The 23,908-nt window shown below is 34.4% G+C and overlaps 2 protein-coding genes across 3 annotated transcripts in view; one reads left to right on the forward strand and one right to left on the reverse strand.

The window, feature by feature from the left end:
• The window catches only part of LOC100374528 (uncharacterized), a 37,384-nt gene extending 20,811 nt beyond the window's left edge, over positions 1-16,573 (reverse strand). The window contains exon 1 of the mRNA XM_002735338.4: positions 16,279-16,573. Within this exon, the coding sequence (XP_002735384.1) occupies positions 16,279-16,488 (210 nt within the window). The 5' untranslated portion in view covers positions 16,489-16,573. The remainder of the gene's footprint in view (positions 1-16,278) is intronic.
• A 3,755-nt stretch (positions 16,574-20,328) lies between these two features.
• LOC100374680 (protein sidekick-1-like) overlaps positions 20,329-23,908 on the forward strand; it is a 101,614-nt gene continuing 98,034 nt past the window's right edge. For both annotated transcript variants that reach the window (XM_085492194.1, XM_085492195.1), the window contains exon 1: positions 20,329-20,449. The gene's annotated coding sequence lies outside the window, so the exon portion shown is untranslated. The remainder of the gene's footprint in view (positions 20,450-23,908) is intronic.

The following is a 23,908-nucleotide window of genomic DNA, read 5'->3' on the forward strand; positions in this document are numbered from 1 at the left end:
GATAATTTTAGGTGTGAAAATAGCAGCCATTTCACAGGCAGTATTCTGGAAAATAACTCTACGGTATCAACAGACATGACAGATAATACAACCAAACATATGTCTGTGCCAAGTTGAAATAAAATCAATATATATATATATGATATATGGAACAATTAGTGGATTTTTATGAGAAAAATGGCCATCGGTTGACTATATTGGATTTAATCTTTAAATCAGCGACAAAAAATTAATTACCAATAAAAAGGGACAGAAGGGTATCTCATTAAAAGAGTAATATATCACAACATTTTTTTCAATCAATCAATTCAATTTTATGTGTAATTTAATTATTCAGTTGTAATTATTCGAATACACCATGCAAGTGGACACGGTGACTGCCACAGAAACCAATTAATCAAACATGTAAGGAACACTGCAAGGTAAACAAAGACTAGAGAGAAATGACCTTCATGACTGACTGAGTGTTTCCTTGCATAGGTACAATGTAGGAGTACTTAAGGATGGTTTTTAGACCTTTAATACTAAGACGGGCAGAATTATCACTCTTTAAAACTGTGAAGGGCGGAATAAGACCTCTAATACTGGAAGGGACGAAATTAGACCTCTGATACTGGAAGGGGCGGAATTAGACCTCTCTAATACTGGGAGGGGCAGAATTAGAATTAGACCTCTCTAATACTGGGAGAAGCAGAATTAGCCCTCTCTAATACTGGAAGGGGTGGAATTAGCCCTCTCCAATACTGGGAGGGACGGAATTAGCCCTCTCCAATACTGGGAGGGGCCGAATTAGCCCTCTCCAATACTGGGAGGTGGGGAATTAAACCTCTAATGCTGGGAAGGGGCGGAATTAGACCTCTGATACTGGGAAGAGAAGAATTAGCCCTCTCTAATACTGGGAAGAGAAGAATTAGCCCTCTCTAATACTGGGAGGAGAAGAATTAGTCCTCTCTAATACTGGGAGAAGAATTAGCCCTCTCTAATACTGGGAGGAGAATTAGCCCTCTCTAATACTGGGAGGGACAGAATTAGCTCCGAGCCTGATTGTTACATCGGTGGAAATAGACACAAGATTTCCCACAAAACAAAAGAATTCAGAATAAATTTATCAGCGTGTTTACTACACTATTCACTCAGATTGTTCCTGACCCACACTACCCTTTAACATAATAGAACATTCCAATGAAGAATGATCACTCAGTCTACATTTGTACACGTTCATATATTCAAATGCTATTCAACGCACAGTTATGAGTCTTACAAAATCATTTCATGTCTTAAAGCAAATGTTTTTATATCTGAAGAACATTTTTATTAAAGACAATTTTAGTCTTTTTGTGAAGCAGCCTTCAACTAAATGTAGTGGTTAGAAAAATCAAACTCTTGCGTAAAAGTAACATGCACACGATTTTCAATTCACATGCATGGACAAAAATAGGTAATTATGATTTAATATTTAATGTGAATTATAAATATCATAATTCCACAGGTGATAAAGTTAGTATTTGTTTGTTATAAGCTCGTCATCGATAGTACACCCATACAGTGAGTTGGTGTAAGAAGAGTGAATACTGTAGAATACTTTATTTTCGCTTGGAATTTATTTTCGCTATTTTCGCTGAAAGGATGATTCCGTGAAAATAAATTCCATACGAAACGCCCAAAAAGCCTTTTCAGCAAAAATTTATTCTAGCGAAAATAAAGTATTCCACAGTATTTCCCAAAGTAAGAGAAACTACATCAGGGAGTTGGGAGACTACTTACAATTACAATCCTTGTTATCACAATTCTTACTTTTAATGAGACTCGTAGTGATGTCAATTTATAATAAGATTTGTTTGTGCTTGGAGGTATGAAGAAATAAATATTGTCTCTATTGCTCTTGAAATACAACCTACGAACCAGATCCAGGCGTCAAAAATCTCATAAACAATCTTGAATGCGTGTGCTACCGTAAAATCTGTATTAGAAGCTGCATCTCTAATAAAAGTCGCGCCCATTCTTTTTGAACAATTGAGAACCGAAAATTCACAATTTCTCATATGTGTAGATGCTCTAATAGAAGCTGCATCCCCTCTGTTTTATTGTACTATTTTAATAGAAGCCGTAGCTTCTAATTCAGATTTTACCAAAATTCACCATTTTTTATATGTGTAGATGCTCTAATAGAAGCCGTGTCGCCTCTGTTGTATTGTACCATTTTAAAAGAAGCCACAGCTTCTACCAGTAAAACAGATTTTACTAAAATTCACCATTTCTCCTATGTGTTGATAGAAGCCTCATTCCCTCTGTTGTATTGTACTATTTTAATAGAAGCCGCAGCTTCTAATACAGATTTTACAGTACTCACTAAGCACCCCTCTTGCACTGAGTGGATGACTCCTTCCACGGTGTAACAGCAAAGGCAGATCTTCTTCATACTGACATACAGTTGCTACAATGGGAAACGATTACTAATCCCAAAGTAAAGCATGAACATGTTCACGTCGTCTTCTGAATAGCAACGTAATACCCAAACTTCCTGTCAGATTAGCCTGACTGACAGACGGTACATTTTTTTTCCATTTCATTCAATTTTATCCATTTTAGTCTAGGTAAATATATGCCTTGACTTCTAAATCTGTCTAAACTGATTTATGGTTAAAGGGATATAAATTAGAGACGAATCAAACGACTGGTAAGCGCTTCATCAAAAACAAGTAGTAGCAATGAGTAAATTATACATATTAAACTTTGTACTCTCTTTAAGACTGTCCTGCTCTTCATAGTGCGATTCACACTACTATCACAGAGCTGGTGTGACGTGAAATTCTAGATATTTTTAACAAAATAAAACGAGTGAGTGTTTTCTATGAACACAACAATTGTACGGCCAGTCAACTTTTGTCAACGCCTTCCACCAAATCTACTTAATTGTTTCAGTGACGAACTTTAATAAAATTTTGAATATTTGGTCAAAATTCAAAATGTATGAGCAATATTGTATTCGACTCAAACAAAAAGGGTTTTATTAATTTGATAAAAATTAAGTAATCCCAATTCAACTTTGACCTTTTGCCAATGGTCAACTCCAGCTACATACATACAAGCATGCTATAACACACTTCAAAACAATTTTGACAAATTCTTTTTTTAATGCGGCCAAGAATAAGAAATTTACTTAATAAAAACATGTAAAGCTTCCAAACAATAAAATTTTGTCTCAGGGAGAAACCGTATTATACAGAGTATGAATAATTAAATATACTACACAAATCTAACTTATCACCATGGTGATGACCTAAGAATGAGTGCACCATAAAATTTTACTATGTACAATGTAATTTTAATTGCCAATTGATGTAACATATGAAAAGTCATACAGCTGTGTCTCTAAGAATATAAATATAAACCTGCAACAGTCTTAATCTGTAGGCACCAATGAAAAACAGGAATAATATGGTGTTGTCTGTATACTGCTTTTGGAGTATATCTAGAATGACTCTGATTGGCTAGATAGGAAGGCAGCGAGCATAATCCTTTATTATGTACTACTGTACAAAGGTTATCAAGACAAGTGTGTATTTAAGAGGCTGATGAAGTTTTCACTGATTCCATGCAACTGTGTATTGTTTCAGTGTACAAAAATACACGAGTTATGCTAAAACTGTTGCCTGTTTCTTGGAAACTGAAACCACATCGACATCAACAATATGTAAAGCTGTACAGCCTGGAGAAGATATATTTTGTACATGTTATCGTTGTTTTTGAATAAATTGATCAACATGTTCACGTCTATATATGCATGATTGTAATTGGATCAGAAGTAGTTTTAATTTATGCAAGTAGGACCCAAACATGTATTTTTTTTTTCGGAGTTCTATCAATTGAGGTGATTATACATATATCAATGTTGCAGCTAACAAGAAACTACAGGAATAAAACCTGCTATTAAACTCTGTATTACGGGTGTTAATTTGTCAATGTATCTATGATCGCTGTATGCTAGTTTCAGGGCCCCATTTCATTTAACCATGGTTGCAAACAGAATGTTTAAGATGCTGTATCACATTTGGACACGTTTTTTTTTTTTGCTGAAACAGCCACACTAACCCAGGAAATGTAAAAACAGGCACACTAACCCAGGGAAGGCAGAAACAGCCACACTAACCCAAGAAACGTAAAAATGGCCACACTAACCAAGGGAAGGCAGAAACAGCCACACTAACCCAAGAAACGTAAAAATGGCCACACTAACCAAGGGAAGGCAGAAACAGCCACACTAACCCAGGAAATGTAAAAACAGGCACACTAACCCAGGGAAGGCAGAAACAGCCACACTAACCCAGGAAATGTAAAAACAGGCACACTACCAAGGAAGGGCAGAAAGAGCCACACTAACCCAGGAAATGTAAAAACAGCCAAACTAACCCAGGGAAGGCAGAAACAGCCACACTAACCCAGGGAAGGCAGAAAGAGCCATGCTAACCCTGGGAAAACTTTTCACTAACTTGAATATCTGAAGTAAAATAAACACTATACATTAAAGTGTTCATTTACAGTCGAATGGAAACCAGGAAATTCAATCTTACCCAGTTCGATTAATCAGAATCCAAGGCATCAATAAATAGCTACTCTAAATAGCAAGTGCAAACCGTTCACCTTTAACATTACCAGGTAGTATCATGGCTTGGATAATTATCCATCATGGCTCTTGTATGCACAATAGATCTAGTGTTCTTGTTCTTACTGGCAATGCTTAAAAAGAGAATCATCAGCATCATAAAATTGAAATGTATCAATGGCGAGAAAAAAAAAAACACTTAAAAGTGTAACCTGATGATATCTATTGTTCCCGGATTATAATTTTCAAGAAATTGCCACCCACAGGAATTTCAACTGTTTTGGTTAAGTAAAATCACTTGCGCAAAACATGATATGAAATTACATAAAATCATTAAAAAATAATAGTACATCAAAACAAGTTTTGAAGAAAATCACTTTCCAGTATTCTAAAAGGTGAACAGGAGAGAAATGTTCACAAAATATGGCACTGTATTGATTGAAGGACAATTTGAAATTGACGATATGAAGCAGATATTAAATGTTGGAAAGATGGAGCTGTAATATAGGAAAAATCAAAATGATGATAAATAGAAGATATTATATGTTTGATGGTACAGAGTAAACAATGGGAAATTATGTCCAATTTGTCCAATATTGTCAAAAGAAATTATAATTAAATATACTTTTGTCAAAATAGGCGAGTGGTGATGCACGAGGAAAAGGATCCGTGCACAACGGCCTCACGACAGAACAACCCAAAGCCACCTATGGGTTATCCTTAGGCCTAATTCGATCAGTTCTGGTGCATTTACGATATAACACAAGGTACACAGAATAATACAACACTGTTTCATTTACATATGTCATTTTCATTTTACTTTTTCATATGTTATTGATGGAGAGTTAAAAGTACATGAGGCTAGAAGGATAAGGGTTAATCGACCCTATACAATAAGCATTTTGGGTAATCCCCTCAGACGATTGTAGACTAGCATAGAGTGAGGATCTCGTAAGTTTAATTAATCCCTGATTTACACAATTTTTGTTACAGACGGGCAACTGAAGAAATATGAAATATAAATAGGTCTTGTTTATAAACATGTAAGCAATGAAACACTGTTGAAATTGTGGCGAAGAATGTTTACTGTAAAATCTGTATTAAAAGCCGCGGCTTCTATTAAAATGGTACAATGCAACAGAGGAGATGCGGCTTCTATTAGAGCATCTACACCTATGCGACCTGATGAATTTTTGGGTCTCGATTGTTCAAAAAGAATGGGTGCGGCTTCTATTGGGGATGCGGCTTCTAATACAGATTTTACGGTACTATTAGTATTATTAAGAGAAAACAAACAGAATTTGTTATATACTGTAAAGGGGGTAATTATTCACCGGGTTTTAATTTTGCTTATTTCGCTGACTGGAAAAATGAGCTAAATTAAAACACAGTGAATATGTAAAATTTAGCATAGAACACATTATCTAAATGACGAAACCGTGAATTTAAAACCTACTGAATAAGCCTGAAATGGTAAATCAGTGAAATTTAAACCCAGTGAATATTAGTCATTTTACAGTACTGTAAATGGGTTCGTTGACTGGAAAATGTACTAAATTAAAACCCAGTGAATATGTAAAATTGAGCATACAACAAGTTATCCAATTTATAAAACAGTGAATTTTAAACCCACTAAATATGGCTAAAATGTTTAATCAGTGAAATTTAAACCCAGTGAAAATAAGTGATTTTACACAGTGAGTCACTAAGAGTAAACTCTTGATTATTTTAATTTCAATCTTTTTTTTTATGTAATTATCATTATTCTCCGAAATGAACAATGGTAACATCTTTGTTGATTTTTAGACTTACAGAAGCCTCCTCTATATCAACAATGATAGACAATAGTGGCCTAGGCACCGATGTTGTGCCTATAATCTGAGCTTTAACAGATTTCAGCCTCAATTTGATTTGAGAGCAGTCTAGTGACTATAATTGAGAACCATGCTTTCTGTAGTAAGCTACTGAAAATAATATTAAAGATGATTTGGATATTTAATTTATTTTTCTAAGACATGTTTCTAAATGATGACCATTTTCTCCTCATACTTTTAGGCAAGTCTCAGCTACCTGCATGTACTAGTGTTACAAGTGACTTAATTTGTTGTAGCCAAATAGGCCACGGGGGACAGGTGAAAGGTTTGTGCCCAGATAAGAATAAATGATTTCATTTGTTCACTGACGAATAGGGTATTATAGAGTTAAAATTCACCAAATATGAAATCAAACAACATGGTAGTCCTGCTATATCACTTAATAATGCCAATTCTGAATTAAATTGGACTTGAACAAAAAATCACAGATTGACGTAGAACAACAAAGTACTTTGTAGTTACAAAATTCCCTTGGTTGGAATGCAGGTGGGGGTGGGGAATGATTTGACATTTTACACAGAGCAAAATATTGTAAAACCCCAGAATGGCTTCCCTGAACTATAAGTTAAAAAGTATGCATAACCAATATGCTAAGTTGTACATTATCTGAAACTATACGCTGCATTCTTATGACACAAAATGCAGTATTCTAACTTTAAGATGAGTAATTTCAGTTTCACAAAAAGTTTAATATAAAACACCTTTAACTTAACATAAATGTATACTAAATTTGCTGCTGTTGAAATGATTACTGCATCATTACACACAGACTTGAGTTTTCACAAAGTTGTCACGAAAATTAGTTTCATTACTATTACATTTGAAAGTAATGATACACGTGCCTAAAGAATACAGAATAATAGATTTAACCATTTAGTTATGGGGCAAGTCGGTTAGTAGTAGGGTGAATAAGAAATGCGCCCATTTAAAAATGGCACCAGCCATTCCCGCAAGCATAATGGTATAGTCCACTGTCCTTGCCAGCTCACTACTGTTGCATAGATATACATGTACATCTAAGCTACTGGGTAATTGTAATCCCAGAAGTCTCGCATTCATTCTGAAGTCGATGTCGTACTTGAAATCTGTCTGTTTGAAGAAAGAATATATTTTATTTCTTATTTCAATATTTAAGTATCAACTCCCTAGACGAATTAAAATGCTTCAAGTGTGGTTTTTAAATCAAGTTGAAATTTTTACTGCATAGTGCATGTTATAATAACAACTTTACCCCTGGACTGATACGTATATATGATTTAATTTGCAGATAACCAAATATGCTAGATTAAACCAGTGAATATACAGTTGTAATCGTAGAATGCATTTATTTCGTTCACAAAAACACCGAATTAGTGAATTATGCAGGCAACATAGAACCCACTGAAATGAAGTCCAGGGATTGTATATTTTTTCAGTACGCCATCACCACATTGCAGCTGTGTAGTTGGTGAAGGATGACTATATTTGACATACAAGATTCATAACTTGGGTATAACTGACGAATCAATTTAATCGAAATTATAACCGAACAATTATTATTTCTTTCAATTTTAAAATCAAACAAGTTACAATAATTTTGATTTATCATTTCAAAGCCCAATTTTTGTAATAAACCTATTTTATGATGCTTTGCAATAAATGACATGCAAAGAAGTTATCTTTGAAGAAAATATGAAATTTATGTCAAAAACAAGGTATGCGGTGAAACTTAAAACGAGAAAACACAGCGGGAAAAACGTTCTTGAAAACTTAAAAGAAATAAAAAACTATCATTCTTCACGTCTTGCTGACAAATTCATCGATTCTAGATGATTACGATGAAAGAGATGGAAAAAGAAAATAGATTGGCACACTGCAATGTCCCTATCGTCAGCATCTAATGCTATGTGTATAAATACCCAGTGTGTAATTATCAAAACTCACACAGGGTCTGCAAAACAGCTTACAAGCACCTTTCCTCTCATCCATGCTGTCACTATGGTAACCACTCCTATGAGAGTTTGCTTCATCTTTGCCGCAGAGCATCATTAGGTCTGAAAACAGCTTTGCCGATAGTTGGAGTACTGTACAAATATCTGCTGAAAATATGTTCTTTGTGTGCAATTGTTCGGTTCTCAAACAATAGGAATTATAGCGTACATGTTCAAGCAATTCAAATTCTGACTGGATATGTGCATTCATTGTAATTACCGGTAGCAAAGAAATCCATAGTATAACAATAGATACGTAACAGTATGCAAATTAGGCACTACGATTTTATTGCCAGTTGTCTAGTTTTCTGCTACAACATAAAATAGTACAAGGAAGTCATATTTGGGTGAATTTTCTCAAATTTATTCATAATTCATTCTTCATTTAACTTTGAAAACTTGAAAAAACAAATTTTTAGGGTTGGCTGTATTTACGGTTGGCAATCTTTACTAATTTCAAAACGGCCATCATCTGAATGAAAAAGTGACACTAAAATCCTTAGATTCACAGCGAAACCAACAATACAACTCTTTTGTTGTACATTACATATATTGCACTTATGTAACTACTTTATTTTTGTTTGGAATTTATTTTTGCCATTTTCGCTAATGGGATAATTCAGCGAAAAGAAAATCCAGAAATATTATATTTTGATTGCTATATTTTACATTCAGTTCATCAAAATTCGGTAAAAATAATTTCCATACGAAACACCCAAAAATTATTTCAGACAGAAATTTTATTCTAGCTAGCTAAAAAATTTTACATTTATATAATTACTACCTACAATTAAGAATAATTCTTGATTTTGTTTTACAACCTTAAACCAGACCGGTGTGAAACAACTACATTGTACGCATGTGATGCCAAAAATTTGAATGAATTCATACAGCTGAACTAGTGAAATGTGATTGGTCCATCTAATAATCTCACACATGTTTTCAAGTACGTATTCATGCGAGCACTGCACAAATATGGAGAACACGTTGCAATAATCCTGATTGAACACTTCATGTACACAGTAACGCAGAATGTTCACAAAAGCCGTACGTTGACCTGCCCACTCCATTAATTCGTGTCTCAGGCCTTGCTTTTTAAAAATGGCTGGAGATTGAAAAGCTCCTTAAAGCACAAAGACGAGTTATGGGTGTGATTTTGTTGTGTTGAGAAATAATTTTGGATTTGAAAAAATTGTGGCAAGATATTTTTTTTTTAGCTTTTCTGGACAAACTGCACGAATGCTTGCTCACCTTAAAAAAAGATCAGATGTTGACTTCTCACAAGACAAACTTATATATGTATATATTAAGCATATTAATGTGTTTATTTTTAGATATGTTTATAAGTTTTCTTCTTCTTACATTATAATAATATTTACTACAGAGTTTCAAAGATTGACCCTACAAAAATCAATTGTATTAGGAGTATATTTTTAAAATTTGCAGCATAAATGCAAGATTCTGTTTTGTCACCTCGGTAAGAAGAAAAAAATCACCTCTTCCGTCACTAAAGATAATCCCATCCATATGCTTTAAATCTAAGATGCGTCAGATTCACAGATGTGTGCAATCTGTACAACATCTTCATCGCATTGAGCGCTTTAACCTCAGTGAGTGACACAAGTTAACTATAATGATTTGGTGAGAGATTGTTACTCAATAAAATAATGCTTTTATGACAGAGCATTGAAGCTAACACTGAGCTTCACAGAAGTTGAATTTCATTCAATAACCATTCAATTCATGTCCGAGATCTTGGGACATATCAAATTGCTACAGACACACAAAAAATAAAAAAATAAAAATTTTCATGTCATTTACAATGTGAAATTTTGTGTTACAAATAAAAAATGCCATCACATATTGCATACCATAAATACTACTAACTTTATACTGTCAAATACTTTAATTTTCGCTGAAAAGACTTTTATAGGTGTTTTGTATGGAATTAATTTTCACTGATTTTTGACGAGTTGAATGTAGAATATAGGAAAAAAGGTAAATTCGCTAGATTTTATTTTCACTGATTCATACATTCAACGAAAATAGCGAAAAGTAATTCCAAGCGAAAATAAAGTATTTGACAGTATACCACAGTATGCATAGCTTTTTATCATGATTACCTATCTATCCTTACATTAATTCGTTGATTATAAAATCAAGATATTTGTTTAACCCCGGAAAGAAAGAAAAATCACCTTTCCCAAATTTTATTTCCATATTTGTCTTTATAAATGTGGATCATGACCTCATATACACTGTTACATCAACTCTGTGACATCATCTGTTGGATTCAGTACACAAAGAGGATGACATTATTCAAGGTTACACTAGAGGGCACATGTACTACTGCCAAAGGGTTTCCACCTCAATGTTGAGTCGTTTTTATAACTCAAATATTTAAATTGATGTCAACAGTATCAATTCAACATATTTTGGAAATTTAACCAAATTAATAGGATTACAATTGCAAATTTATCTAGATTTATAACAGTAAACACATGTGTTTTAGAGTATTTAAAAAAAAAACAGCCTCTCTGCTGAGATGGCTCTGCTGTTAGCATTGCACAATTTAATTAGTGAATTGAACAAAATGAACAAATCTGAGATTCCTATATCTATAATATAAAAGCAATCAGACTTGCAGTTTTCAACGAGAAGTCAAAAATATAATTTTTTCCCCCCAAAAATTACAAACATTTTCACTAAAATTCAAGAATTGAATATATCATCAGATAATGAACAAATCATAGATAGGTTCATCTGAGGTATCTATATGTATAATATATTATCAAAGCAATCAGATTTCAACAAGAAGTCAAAAATATCATTTTTTTACCAAAAATTACAAAAATATTCAACAAAATTTGGGAATTGAATAAATCAAAAAAAGAACAAATCTGAGATAGGTTCATCTGAAATACCTATATGTATATTACTTCAGCAAAAAGTCAAAAATAACACTTTTTACCAAAAATATTCATAAAAATAAGAGAATTAAAGAAATCACAAAATGAACAAATATAAGAGAGGTCTAGCCAAGGTAGTGGTACATACATGTATACACCAAGTACAGTACTGTAAAGAGATTAATTATTCACTGGGTTTTAATTTTGCTCATTTCGCTGACTGGAAAATGAGCTAAAAATAAAACTCAGTGAACATGTAAAATTGAGCATCTAAAAGATAAAACCGTGAATTTAAAACCCACTGAATATGACTGAAATGGTAAATCAGCGAAATTTAATAAACCCAGCGAAAATTAGTCATTTTACAGTAGTCGAAAGAAGTCAAAAAAAGTAAAAAGTTGATGTGGATGATGACAGCTGATGATATGTAATGTGATTAGCTCTGCTTGACTAAGTCAACAGAGAAGATAAAAACTTGCAAAAAATATCTAAAAGTCTGATTTAATAGGCTAAGTCTTGGTTAATCAGTCTTGTACAGGTATTTTTTAAAAAACGAGTTGATAGCTGTCTAACAAACATACTATATTCATTGAACACAATGAAAATAACTCTGCATAGACAGCTTTATATTTCCGAACACTTGCACAAAGCAGTCATTTTCCTGTATGACAGACTCAAACAGGTGAGTACACAAATATCTATTATTGATGGAAAAACAAAGCCTTATATTTTTAATAATTCATTTTAATTTACAGTTTTATTCAACAGAATTTGACCTGCCACCTGACGGATTGAATCCTAGATGCAATTTGCTACCACAATCAAATCTTAAATGAGATCATTAACACAAATTTACGATTTTATCTTTTTCCCTCGTCACCCATACGCGGATGTCCAAGTTGAAAATTACTCCCCTGTCGCAAAGCTGAACTGTTTTTTTCTTGTGAAATACAGTTCACAGTGTATGAGATCTATAGCCGATGTCATCAACAACACTCCAAAGTCTTAAATTCAATCGCAGCGAAATGAGCTATCGCAATCTCGAGGGAGAGCGACAAAATGGGCTACATCAGGTACTCCACCATCAATCCAAATAAATTTCCATGAATAATTCAACACACCTAAATTCATGGATACACTGCAAACACATATAATAACACTAATGCAAAGCAAAGAGTGGCATTTGGAAATGATTTCAGGAACCTGACATGAATTCTCAATCGAATGCATTTTCATGCTCGTTGCCTCGTTATTAAATCTGTTGCATTTTGCAAAACAAATTTCAACTGGGCATAGAAAAACATACCCAGTAATGTCGTATACTAGAATTTTTGCTATGAAAAAAACAATTAGGTTATAAATGCAAATAAAAAGTGGATTCACAAAGTTTCCATGACAACACATGGGTTATTTCCTCAGTGTTACTTTTTTTGGCGACCATTTTGAATTGAAAAAGTCTACACGAGGCGATTTTGAGTTCAAAAAACAATTTTCACTAAATACGCTTGAGTATTCTGCAGCAAAAAAAAGTTGAAATATATCTGAGAGTTCCATGAAATGTTTATAATCTATCATTAAATTCACAGTATGCCGATACTGAGGGATTAGACTTTTTAAATGTACATTGACTTTTTAAATGTGCATTGGTAAACCTATGATACCGGGAGCTGCAAGTTTGTTCTACCACATATCAAAACACAACAATAGTAATGGCAACCATATTACTGTAACAATAATTATAATAAAAATCTAGCGTAGACTAAAACATATAAATGTACTTCATTCAAAATAATTTGGTCAGTGCCTAGAATTCCAGAGAAGAAAAAAATTATATATTGTATACAATAACATGACATGAAAAACTAATTATTAAACATGAAAAAAAAAAAAAACATCTCAGACACCATATTGTAAAGAAAATGTTATGAAATCAAGTTTTTTCTTTTTCCTTTTATGCATCAAATGCATTAGCAAATTGAGTCCATATTGTTCAGAGATATTCTCACGTTAGTGGATTGACTCATTAGATAAGAACCATTTTGTTTAATATTACTTAAGTGTTTGCAATTTTATTTTTATCAACCATTACAGAAAGATAAAAATTCTTGTTTCAATATATTAGAGAGACTTAAAACCTAGAGTGTGGCAGACCAAATCAAAGCAAATTCCAAAATCATCAATGTCTCACTGATCACAATGAAGTGCCGAAAAATGCACAATTTTGAACAAATCACTACAGCTATACTTAAAGGTCTTGTCATTGTGAAATATTTGATACTTTTCAATTTCAGAGAATCTCATGCCATACTACTGGTAATCATTTCGGCTTCCCGTTTTATTGTACGTTCCAAATTCATTTCCTCATGCTTTCGAACGATATTTTGTCTCACAGATTTGCATCTGTTCAGAACTACATGTACAGTACTGGGGACAAATCTGTGCAAACTGGCAAATATCTCCCACAATTTGCGCATTTTCAGATCATCAAATATTTCACATAATACAAATCCTAAGATGCCGATAAAACTTAACAAATTATCTCAGAGAACAAATCCTTATACATCAACCGATAAGAAGCAAGTCACAAATACAGACACAATGTACGCTGCTCTAACAACTAGCAGTCAAGAAATCAAACAGTTTCATTTAGTAAGGATGTGTGTAATTGGTTCACTAACAATGATGCCTAACCATCTACATATAACATGTAACCAATCAAGAAACACCTTATTAAGTTTTTGTTAGAACTGATGCAAATGGAGGCAATAGTCACGTGTGATGTTCATTTTCTTATATACGGTACATTGTACATGAGCGATGTCAACTTTTGCAATTTATGATGAAAATTCAAAAATGCTCTCTCGTACACAACTCCAAACATACCATACTCTAAACTAGGAGTTTGCAAACATCAGCTACTATAGTAGCTCTACTGTCCGTCATGTTCACTGAAAACGCGAGAAACTAATTTTCAGAAAATGACAAAATGTTGGATAGTACCAGTGAATGCTTCACTAAGGTCCTTAAAAACACTGACAGTAATCACGTTCATAAAACATTGTCCTTGTGAGTGTACATTAAGGTAGTTGGCTACTATTAAAATATATTGCTTGTTTCCTCGGGTTTAAAAATAGTGCCTTTCATAAAAATATACATTTTCAATAGTTTGTACTGGGGTATATAAGAAAACAATTAATCAACAATTATGTAACACTTTTGAAGCAACAAACACAAGTAAAAAAATCACATCATGATAAAAAAAATTATCTGTATAATACACATGACGTTAATATAGTATTCACCATAATATTGTACATTTATTTTGTTCTTATTTCTCAATAATAACAGAGGGGAGGGCAATTGAAGGACATTAACTCATTATATCTATTAATAATAATAATAAATAAAAACATAAACATAGCCAATGCTTGTTCACAGATTAAATTAAAATTTTAAGTGGCCCCCTCCCCTCCTACTCTCTCTTCCACTAAAGACTAATTTAAATTTAGCACTGAGTAAAATAGTGGATCACAATTCCAAACAGGCTTGAAGCATTCTAAGCAACCAAAATATTTTTTAATAACAGTATTCAACAACTATTTCAATCAATCATTCAATGGGGATGACAGAACCACATCTGTACATTTGCAGACACAATGTACCAGGCTGGGGCAGTCGACACAACACAACACTGCTATCCGAGTTGAACTTGCCTAATGATGTGATACAATACATATATCATAAACGAGTCTGTCAACTTCTAAGATGCTGAATATTACAAATCTTATATATTATACAAATTGAGAACCATTCATTACCTATGCTAAATATTTTTTTGTCTACTGAAACCATCTTCTATGTATATATATTATAAATTAAATTAATTAAAAATTCACAATGAAAAACAAAGTAGCAATGTAAAAAGAGGGTAATGTATCACATATGTTTAGGAAAGTTTTTTTTTTGTCAGGTACTGTCTGAAGCACAATAAACACAAATTTAAAAAAAAAATTTAAAAAATTGATAACCTAATGTTATCTTCACATGGACACAACACATGGTGTATACTATTAGGTTACCTGGACAAAAAGACATGGTCATGGTGTCCACGGAAACATGTGAAAATTTTGATGGTCTGTCAGGCCGGAAGCAAAGAATATATAATTTATGTCTAGTCAGAAACCATACAAAAAGCAAGTGTTTGATACCCAAAGGCAAATGTAAATGTATACCTATCAGATTTCGTCGGAATGGAATGAATGCACGCGAGAAAGCTATAGTTTCTGCCGAGAGTGACACCCGGAGCACAGGGATATATACACCGATAATTCAGAGCGTGATTTACCGTGGATACGGACGCTTGTAATACCGCCTCCTTATGACGGGGTAGCGGAAGAATACGGTTCACCGCCAGGAATCAGGTGTACAAATATAGTTGGAATCAGTCAAGCTGGAAGTTCTGAGCATTGAATGTCACCAAGAACCGAAGTGATCGTGTTTTCAACGGGGGACTCGATCTGTCTGCGACACTGAGAGCGAGAGAGAAGGTAACTTGGACGTCCATAGACAAGCCGAGCCACGTCGGTAGTTTATTATTACGATCCGTACTACCCTTTAAAATTACGTACATAGCTCTTGTCAAATGTCTCGATCGACTTTTGAACTTAGAAAATAAAACTGACAGAAAAATAGCGATCTCAAAAGAAATCAAGATCGAAATCAAGCAAACCAAACAAACACACCCGATTTTACGCGGCATATCTGAACTCCCAAGCTGGCTAAAAAAGTGAGCCGTCGAACCAGTGGAAATCACCTTATATTACCTCGCCGGAAATTGACGATATGGATCTTACTGTTGGATATGACAATTCTGGGCAATCACTCACATGATTTCCTACAAGTCCTGAGAAGAAAGCACTCACCAGTTTTAATTTCGGCGGTCTTTCGGAGCAGCGTTGATACGAGCTCATGTCGTCCATCATCGGGGAAAATATCTTGTGTAAGAAATACTTTGGCGGTATGTCAGCGTCCCTGCTCAAATGAATGACGGCAGTTCCGAAATCCACCTCGTCGGAGGAATGGTCCACATCGTGGATAATACCGTCACAGTCATCAACGGGTAGAGAGGCCATTATTTCGTTGAAAAATCAAGTGAAATTCAAACCCCTTTGTAGACGGAACTGAAAATTGCTTGAAACGGGAAAATGAAATGCATAGGAAATGTACACACGGGCTATACTATTATTCCACGGGGAGGGCAGAGCATCGTGAGATGAGCAATATTTATTCAGTCAAAGCATGGAAGGTCCGTTACTACCTTCCATGGTCAGAGCCATTCCAGATTCGTCTCGCCCTCTACACCAACCAGATTATCGGACCTCGGTTGGATATGATTACGAAATAAACTGATGTAAACTGAAAAAAAAAACGTACACATTAATTACATAACAAAAGAATATTTTTTACAAGCGTTGTATACGTAGCATGGGACTCACATCGAACTGAAAAAACACGACGCGGAGCTTTAACCATTTTCGTGTTTAGGTTTCCATGTTGAGAGTGGTCAGTATCGTGATTTAATGGGTGGTGGTCGTCGCGCAGCGCGTGTTCGAACTTCATGTAAATAAACAATGTATTTTACACGCGTCGTATATGCCGATATGAGTCCCACATCGAACGGGACGCGGCACCACGAATGCCGCCCTTTATGTTCAAAACGTTTGTCATTTTGTGTAAATTGAATAAAACTCCGATGCTAGTTTGAAATCAAGACTTGCTACCCCCATTATATATTTTTTTTCAAAGAGATGTCTGAATAAATTCGTCATAAATCATATGACAAATAGGTCTACTTTGTTACAATTCCCCCTTTATATTATGAACACATGTTGGAAGTAGAAAGCGTTCTAACTACGACAACACCATCCGGGCCATCGTGTGACATCACTTTGTATTTTGCCCGCGCTCAACCAATTTAAATTGAAATACTTTACATATGAGAGCAAATGGAAACAAACACTAGATATTGCCTTTCAAACGCACATACGCCTAGTTTATATACTTTCATCATTATATTTTCTTTTTCCCAGTTATTATTTACTCACGGTATGGGTGAGATGGGATGGGTTCATGTTAGCTGGTTGATCACGGCTTCTATAGGATGCTAGCAGTATAATGGATAGGAACGTAAAATAACTGTTTCCCTACTTGAAATTGTGCTTACATCATGCCATGAAATTACTAGTATGCTTGCGCAATTTTTGCTGTTGTTTTACTTTACTTTGAATTTAAAAAGTAAATTATTCCATGCGAATCAATGTTAAAAGCGGAGGTCGTCGCGTCGCGTCCTGTTCGAAATAGAGACTTACAGTGACGCAAACGCGAGTAAAATACATTGTTTGTTTACATGAAATAAGAACACGCGGTGCGCGGCCGTGACGGCCACCATCACCAGGCTTTTAAATTAATGATGTCGTAGAAAAGGACAAATGCTTTGAACACATTTGTTGAATGTCATAGTTTTTAAAAATCAAGGTCCAAACTTTGCAAATGTGTGTGGCACCACCCCCTGGCCAACATACGAGTATACACCATCAGAATTTGAGATTGTGAATGGCCATGAACATGAATTTAAAAGGCCGGGGGTTAAAAGGCTTCCTGAAATAAGGTAGATTTGCACACTAAAGACACCGAGTTAAGAGGCTTTGTTTGTCTTTGAAGGTCGATTACATTTAGATGTGTTTGTCTAAGGGATAAAACCCTCCGGTACTCTGAAAAACAAAAAAGGCGAGAATGTCGGAGCAGGATATTATTTTTTTTTACAATTTTTTAGCTTAAACAGCAATATTTGAACATATTTCATGTTTCTAATTTGTTTTGGGAGCAGTGTTTCACATATTTGCAAATTGACAACTTTAAGTACAGTAATGGAAAATGCATGGACAAATATCAAGATGCAAAATAATGTTCTCAGAAAAGTTTATTACCAAACACAGTTAACATAACGGAACAAAATACATTGTTATATTGGCCGCAAAAACACAGAGGTCATTGACCCTGGATGACCTCAACTGCAAATTTGTTTAACTGAGGCTTCAGAGGGCGCTGACTTTAACTAAACGCGTTTGTACAGCTTCACCCTATCTCCGTCGCACGTTGGTGTAAACTTCTGGATCTTAGACTTGAATGCAGTATCTTGTTTGTTTTTGGCAATATGTCAATAAAATAAAATATTATGTGAGCGTTTAAAAGGCGAAAGCCGGGTTACCGCAAAACATAACAAACGACCATCTTGAAAGAATGTAAACTTATATATGTATGCACGCTACGCTTATCAAATCACGTGATATGTAAATTACGTCAATTTGTGACGTCATTGAATTGCTTATTAATATTAATAGAAGGGAACCTTATCGCGGTAACCCAGCTTTCGCATTTTATTTTATTTAAAAACAAATAAACAAAATACTGTATGCAAGTTTATCTCTACCTATAATATAATATAGACATTCATTCCAACTTCAGAAACCTACAATAATGATCATTTCAAAACAAGAAACAATTATGATGTAACGTCAAAATCCAGTACAAACAAATCTGGCAACCAATTAATTAAAATATGTGTATAAAATACAACCTTATAATTTTAAACAGAACAATATGTGACTCTATAGGAAAATACACTCAGGCTTGTTACACACCAATCGGATGTAGTGCCCGGATGTAGTGCCCGGATGTAGTGCCATGGATTTTGCTATCACAACGAGCTCATAACATATCTTTGAATCAGTTGAAAAATATTTCTGATCACTGCCCTATTTCAATGTCATTATCTATCGGTGTTCAAATAGACAATAAAACAAAACAATTTGGAACTATTACCATCAAAATACACATGGAATGAGCAGGCAAAGTCTGACTTTGTTTTCAGTCTTCAAAACATAGAAAACAATACAATCCATAATTTCATCACAATACTACACCCATAATACTGGAACAGCTGTCTGTGGCTTTGAAAATCGTAATCAGTATTAAGTAATATTAATCAAAAAGGGAAGACAAATACAGCGGCAATTATCACAAATAAACAACATTTATGAAAATTTGAAAGATTTATTTAAACAACGCTGGTCAGAAGAGATCAGCGATGACAATCGGTATATTATCTAAATGCAAAAAATAAGCTTAGAACGTACAAGGGTTCAAGAAATCCGCATTGAAAGATACCTAATTGATCTGAAAAATGTTTCCCATCGCCGTCTTAGACCACTGTAAGTGGGTAGCATCTCATACCAAATTGCTGAAAAAAGATATCCCGAACAGCCGCACGTTCCTATAACCTCTCTCATTTATAGGAAGTGCCCCCAAGAGAAATATTACTTTATTAATGCAATACATAATGGTTAGATGTTAGATTGTCAATACATAATACATTTGGCACACTATACGAAACATCGCTTTTATATACTACTGTGTGCGTATATGAAAAACATTGATTTGGTGTAAATTTCGATTGTTTTGGTCAAATTGACCATGTAAAGAACGTTCTTAGACATTGTGGCATATTCTTTGTTGGTTTCAGATTAAAAAGGTTGAAATAATATTCAGAGGTGATGTTTTGAGATGGAGGGCACACCTGCTCAAGCTAGCAGAGACTAAACACCCCCTCCAGCACATTTAGTTAATAAACGAATGAAATTCAGAATATAAACGTAGGCGGCGCACAAAAGCATGTACCCTCGTACCACACGTATTTCGTATACAGTTTGACGATTTAATAAATTGAGGTTATTTTTGAACAATGACCTTTATAATAGAGCATTAACTTTAAAAATATATATAATTTATGATCACATACGCGATTTTACTCATATAAAAAGCAAGAATTTGTCAAATAAAATAGTTTACGACTGTGGCTGATGTACACGAAAAAGCCGCAAGGTGGCGCTGAGTTGTAAACACCGCTATTGATACGAGTTGAGTGTAAAAGGGTCGTATTTTCACTAGTTTATCAGCTGATACGAATCCTGCTTTAGATAACGTTACCCGGTCATTTAAATCATGGAATATTTGTACTGGGAAAATATACAATAGGTGAGTAAGCACATTGCTATATTAACAGGTCTTCCTGCAAAATATTCTGTTAATTTCCAAATTTATTTCAATGTCCGACGATTCGAGTCGTGGACCCAGTTCAATCTATATTCGCTCCTAGCTTGTTATATAGCTGTAAATATACAGAAAAATACTGGTAGGTAAGACGAGCAACAACTCGATACTCTAACAAACGATGGAAAGGAGGCGTGGACGCCGTAAACATTGTAATGGTTACGAGGGATTCCACTGGGAAGATGCACCGATCTGGCGATGCGATATTCGGCCTTAAATTGTGCCTCGGGGGACTACCGAGAGCGAGAGTGGATCGTAGTACACATGTACAACAACATTTTAAATTCAGAGCAGACCTGAAAACGGGGATCCTGCTCTTCAACCGACTTTACATTCATTGACCTCGAGAATTCATTATCGAAACGGTATAATGAACTGTACAATAAAATTAATTTAAAAAGGTTATGAAAATAATCATTACATTTAAAAAAAAATAAAATAATCGCCAGTGTTCTAGCTTTATTTTTATTAGTCTTATGTATATTGTTGTGGTTCCTGTTTGTAAAATTCTAACCACTGGCAATCCATGTGATTACTTCTTCATGCATTAAGTATTATTAAGTTACTAATAATTGTATTTACTAATACAAAACGAAAAAAAAAAAAAAAATTGGGGTCAACGTAAAATTTAAAATGTTCAAAATTTGCATCCTCGCACTGGTTTCTATGGTGAATTTTTTTTCGCCAAATTTTTATTGAAGAGATGGAAAGAAAAAGTCATACAATATTATTGATTGAAGCATTTAAAAAAAGTAAATTATTTAATTGAATTTAGTCAGTTTCCAGTGTTAGCATAGTGTTCCTTTATATACAAAGTGAATTTATTCCCATAATGCATTGTGTATATTTGCAGTTATATGCTCAGTAGTGTAAAATCTGAATTTCATTCCCATAATGCATTGCGTGTATTTGCAGTTATATACTCAGTAGTGTAAAATCTGAATTTCATTCCCATAATGCATTGCGTGTATTTGCAGTTACATGCTCAGTAGTGTAAAATCTGAATTTCATTCCCATAATGCATTGCATATATGTGCAGTAACATGTTCAGGAGTGTAAAATCTGAATTTCTTTCCCATAATGCATTGTGTATATTTGCAGTAACATGCTCAGTAATGCAAAATCTTAATTTCCTTCCCATAATGCATTGCATATATGCAGTAACATGCTCAGTTAGGCAAAAGCTTAATTTGACTCAAATTGCCTTAATAGAAAATTGAAATAGATTGTACAATGTTTTGGTATATACCATGTATTTGGCTGAACTCTTGCTTAACAAAAATGGCTACCTGTGAATAATTAATTACATGTTCAGTTTACATGTTCACATTTAGCGAATTTTAATTATCAACAAAAACAACAAAATTTAAACCAAGTAATTACTTACAGTATACTAAATTCTTGTTGTGGGATTATAGTTACTGTAACCAGTATTATAACATTGATCATCCTAGAAAAAGTTATGACGAAAAGTATTCCATTTTTCCCGTCTTGGCCGATTTCACTGTGTCATTTGCTTTTCTGTGCCGTTATTACCACTCACTGACTGTGGTACAGTATGTAATGTATTCGTAACGGAATACAATAAGTCGGGTGCAATGTAAATGTTTGCCGTCATGAATATTTGCTAATTTGAGGACTACCATAAGAATCATGTTAAATGAAAGTCACTTTCTGTGATGCACACCCCAGTTTTTACCACTATGACATTCAGGGATTTTCCCTGACTGAAATTTGTTGCTCTTGAGAATTAAATGTTTTACATTGTATCTTGTGAAATATTTTGGCAATATTCGATAGGCTGGGAAAAAATGATTTGATGGCTGTGAATATCCAGACTGGGAGACTACTTTCATTAACCAGTACTGCATTATCACCCTACGTTGACACTGTAATAACCATGTGTTTCACTGGCTATTGTACAAATAGTACACTTTGTAATATTTACTCCTTTTATGTACATTTATTTCATTGATTTAGAATGAACACAGCTGTATCTACATGTACATGTAAGTGCCTGTTACAAAAATAGTTTTCCATGTAATACACATACTGTATAATGTATATGTTCCCAAAATTCCCATAGGATTCATATGTTCCCAAACTTTCCATAGAATTCATATGCTCCCAAACTTTCCAAAGAATTCATATGCTCCCCAAATCCCTATTCTAAAATTCCAATAGATTGCATATACTACTAAGATTGCCATAGGTTACAAATGTTCCCAAGATTGCCATAGGCTGCATATGCTCCCAAAATTCCCATAGGCTGCATATGCTCCCAAAATTCCCATAGGCTGCATATGCTCCAAAAATTCCCATAGGCTGCATATGCTCCCAAAATTCCCATAGGATTCATATACTACCAAGTTTCCCATAGGTTGCCTATTCTAAGATTCCAAAAGATTGCATATACTACTAAGATTGCCACAGATTGCAAATGTTCCCAAAACTCCCATAGGCTGCATATGCTCTCAAGATTCCAATAGGTTGCAAATGTTCCCAAGATTCCCATAGGTTACATGTGCTCCCAAAATTCCCATTTGCCTATACTACTATGATTCCCATACATTGCATATACTACCAGAATGCCCATAGGTTGCATATACTACTAAGATTCCCATAGGATGCATATACTACCAACATTCCCATAGGATGCATATACCACCAAGATTCCCATAGGTTACATATACTACCAAGATTCCCATAGGTTACATATACTACCCAGATTCCCATAGGCTGCATATACTACCAAGATTCCCATAGGTTGCAAAAACCACCAAGATTCCCATTGGTTGCATATACTACCAAGATTCCCATAGGTTACATATACTACCAAGATTCCCATAGGTTGCATATACCACCAAGATTCCCATAGGTTACATATACTACCAAGATTCCCATAGGTTGCATATGCCACCAATATTCCCATTGGTTGCATATACTACCAAGATTCCCATAGGTTACATATACTACCAAGATTCCCATAGGTTACATCTACTACCAAGATTCTCATTGGTTACATATACTACCCAGATTCCCATAGGTTTCATATACTACCAAGATTCCCATTGGTTGCATATACCACCAAGATTTCCATAGGTTACATATACTACCAAGATTCCCATAGGTTGCATATACCACCAAGATTCCCATAGGTTACATATACTACCAAGATTCCCATAGGTTACATCTACTACCAAGATTCCCATTGGTTACATATACTACCAAGATTCCCATAGGTTACATCTACTACCAAGATTCCTATAGGTTACATATACCAAGATTTCAATAGGTTACATCTACTACTAAGATTCCCATAGGTTACATATACTACCAAGATTCCCATAGGTTACATGTACTACCAAGATTCCCATAGGTTAC

The sequence above is a fragment of the Saccoglossus kowalevskii genome, chromosome 17, assembly GCF_978046115.1.
Source record: "Saccoglossus kowalevskii chromosome 17, keSacKowa6.1, whole genome shotgun sequence".
In the NCBI taxonomy this organism is placed as follows: Eukaryota; Metazoa; Hemichordata; class Enteropneusta; family Harrimaniidae; genus Saccoglossus; species Saccoglossus kowalevskii.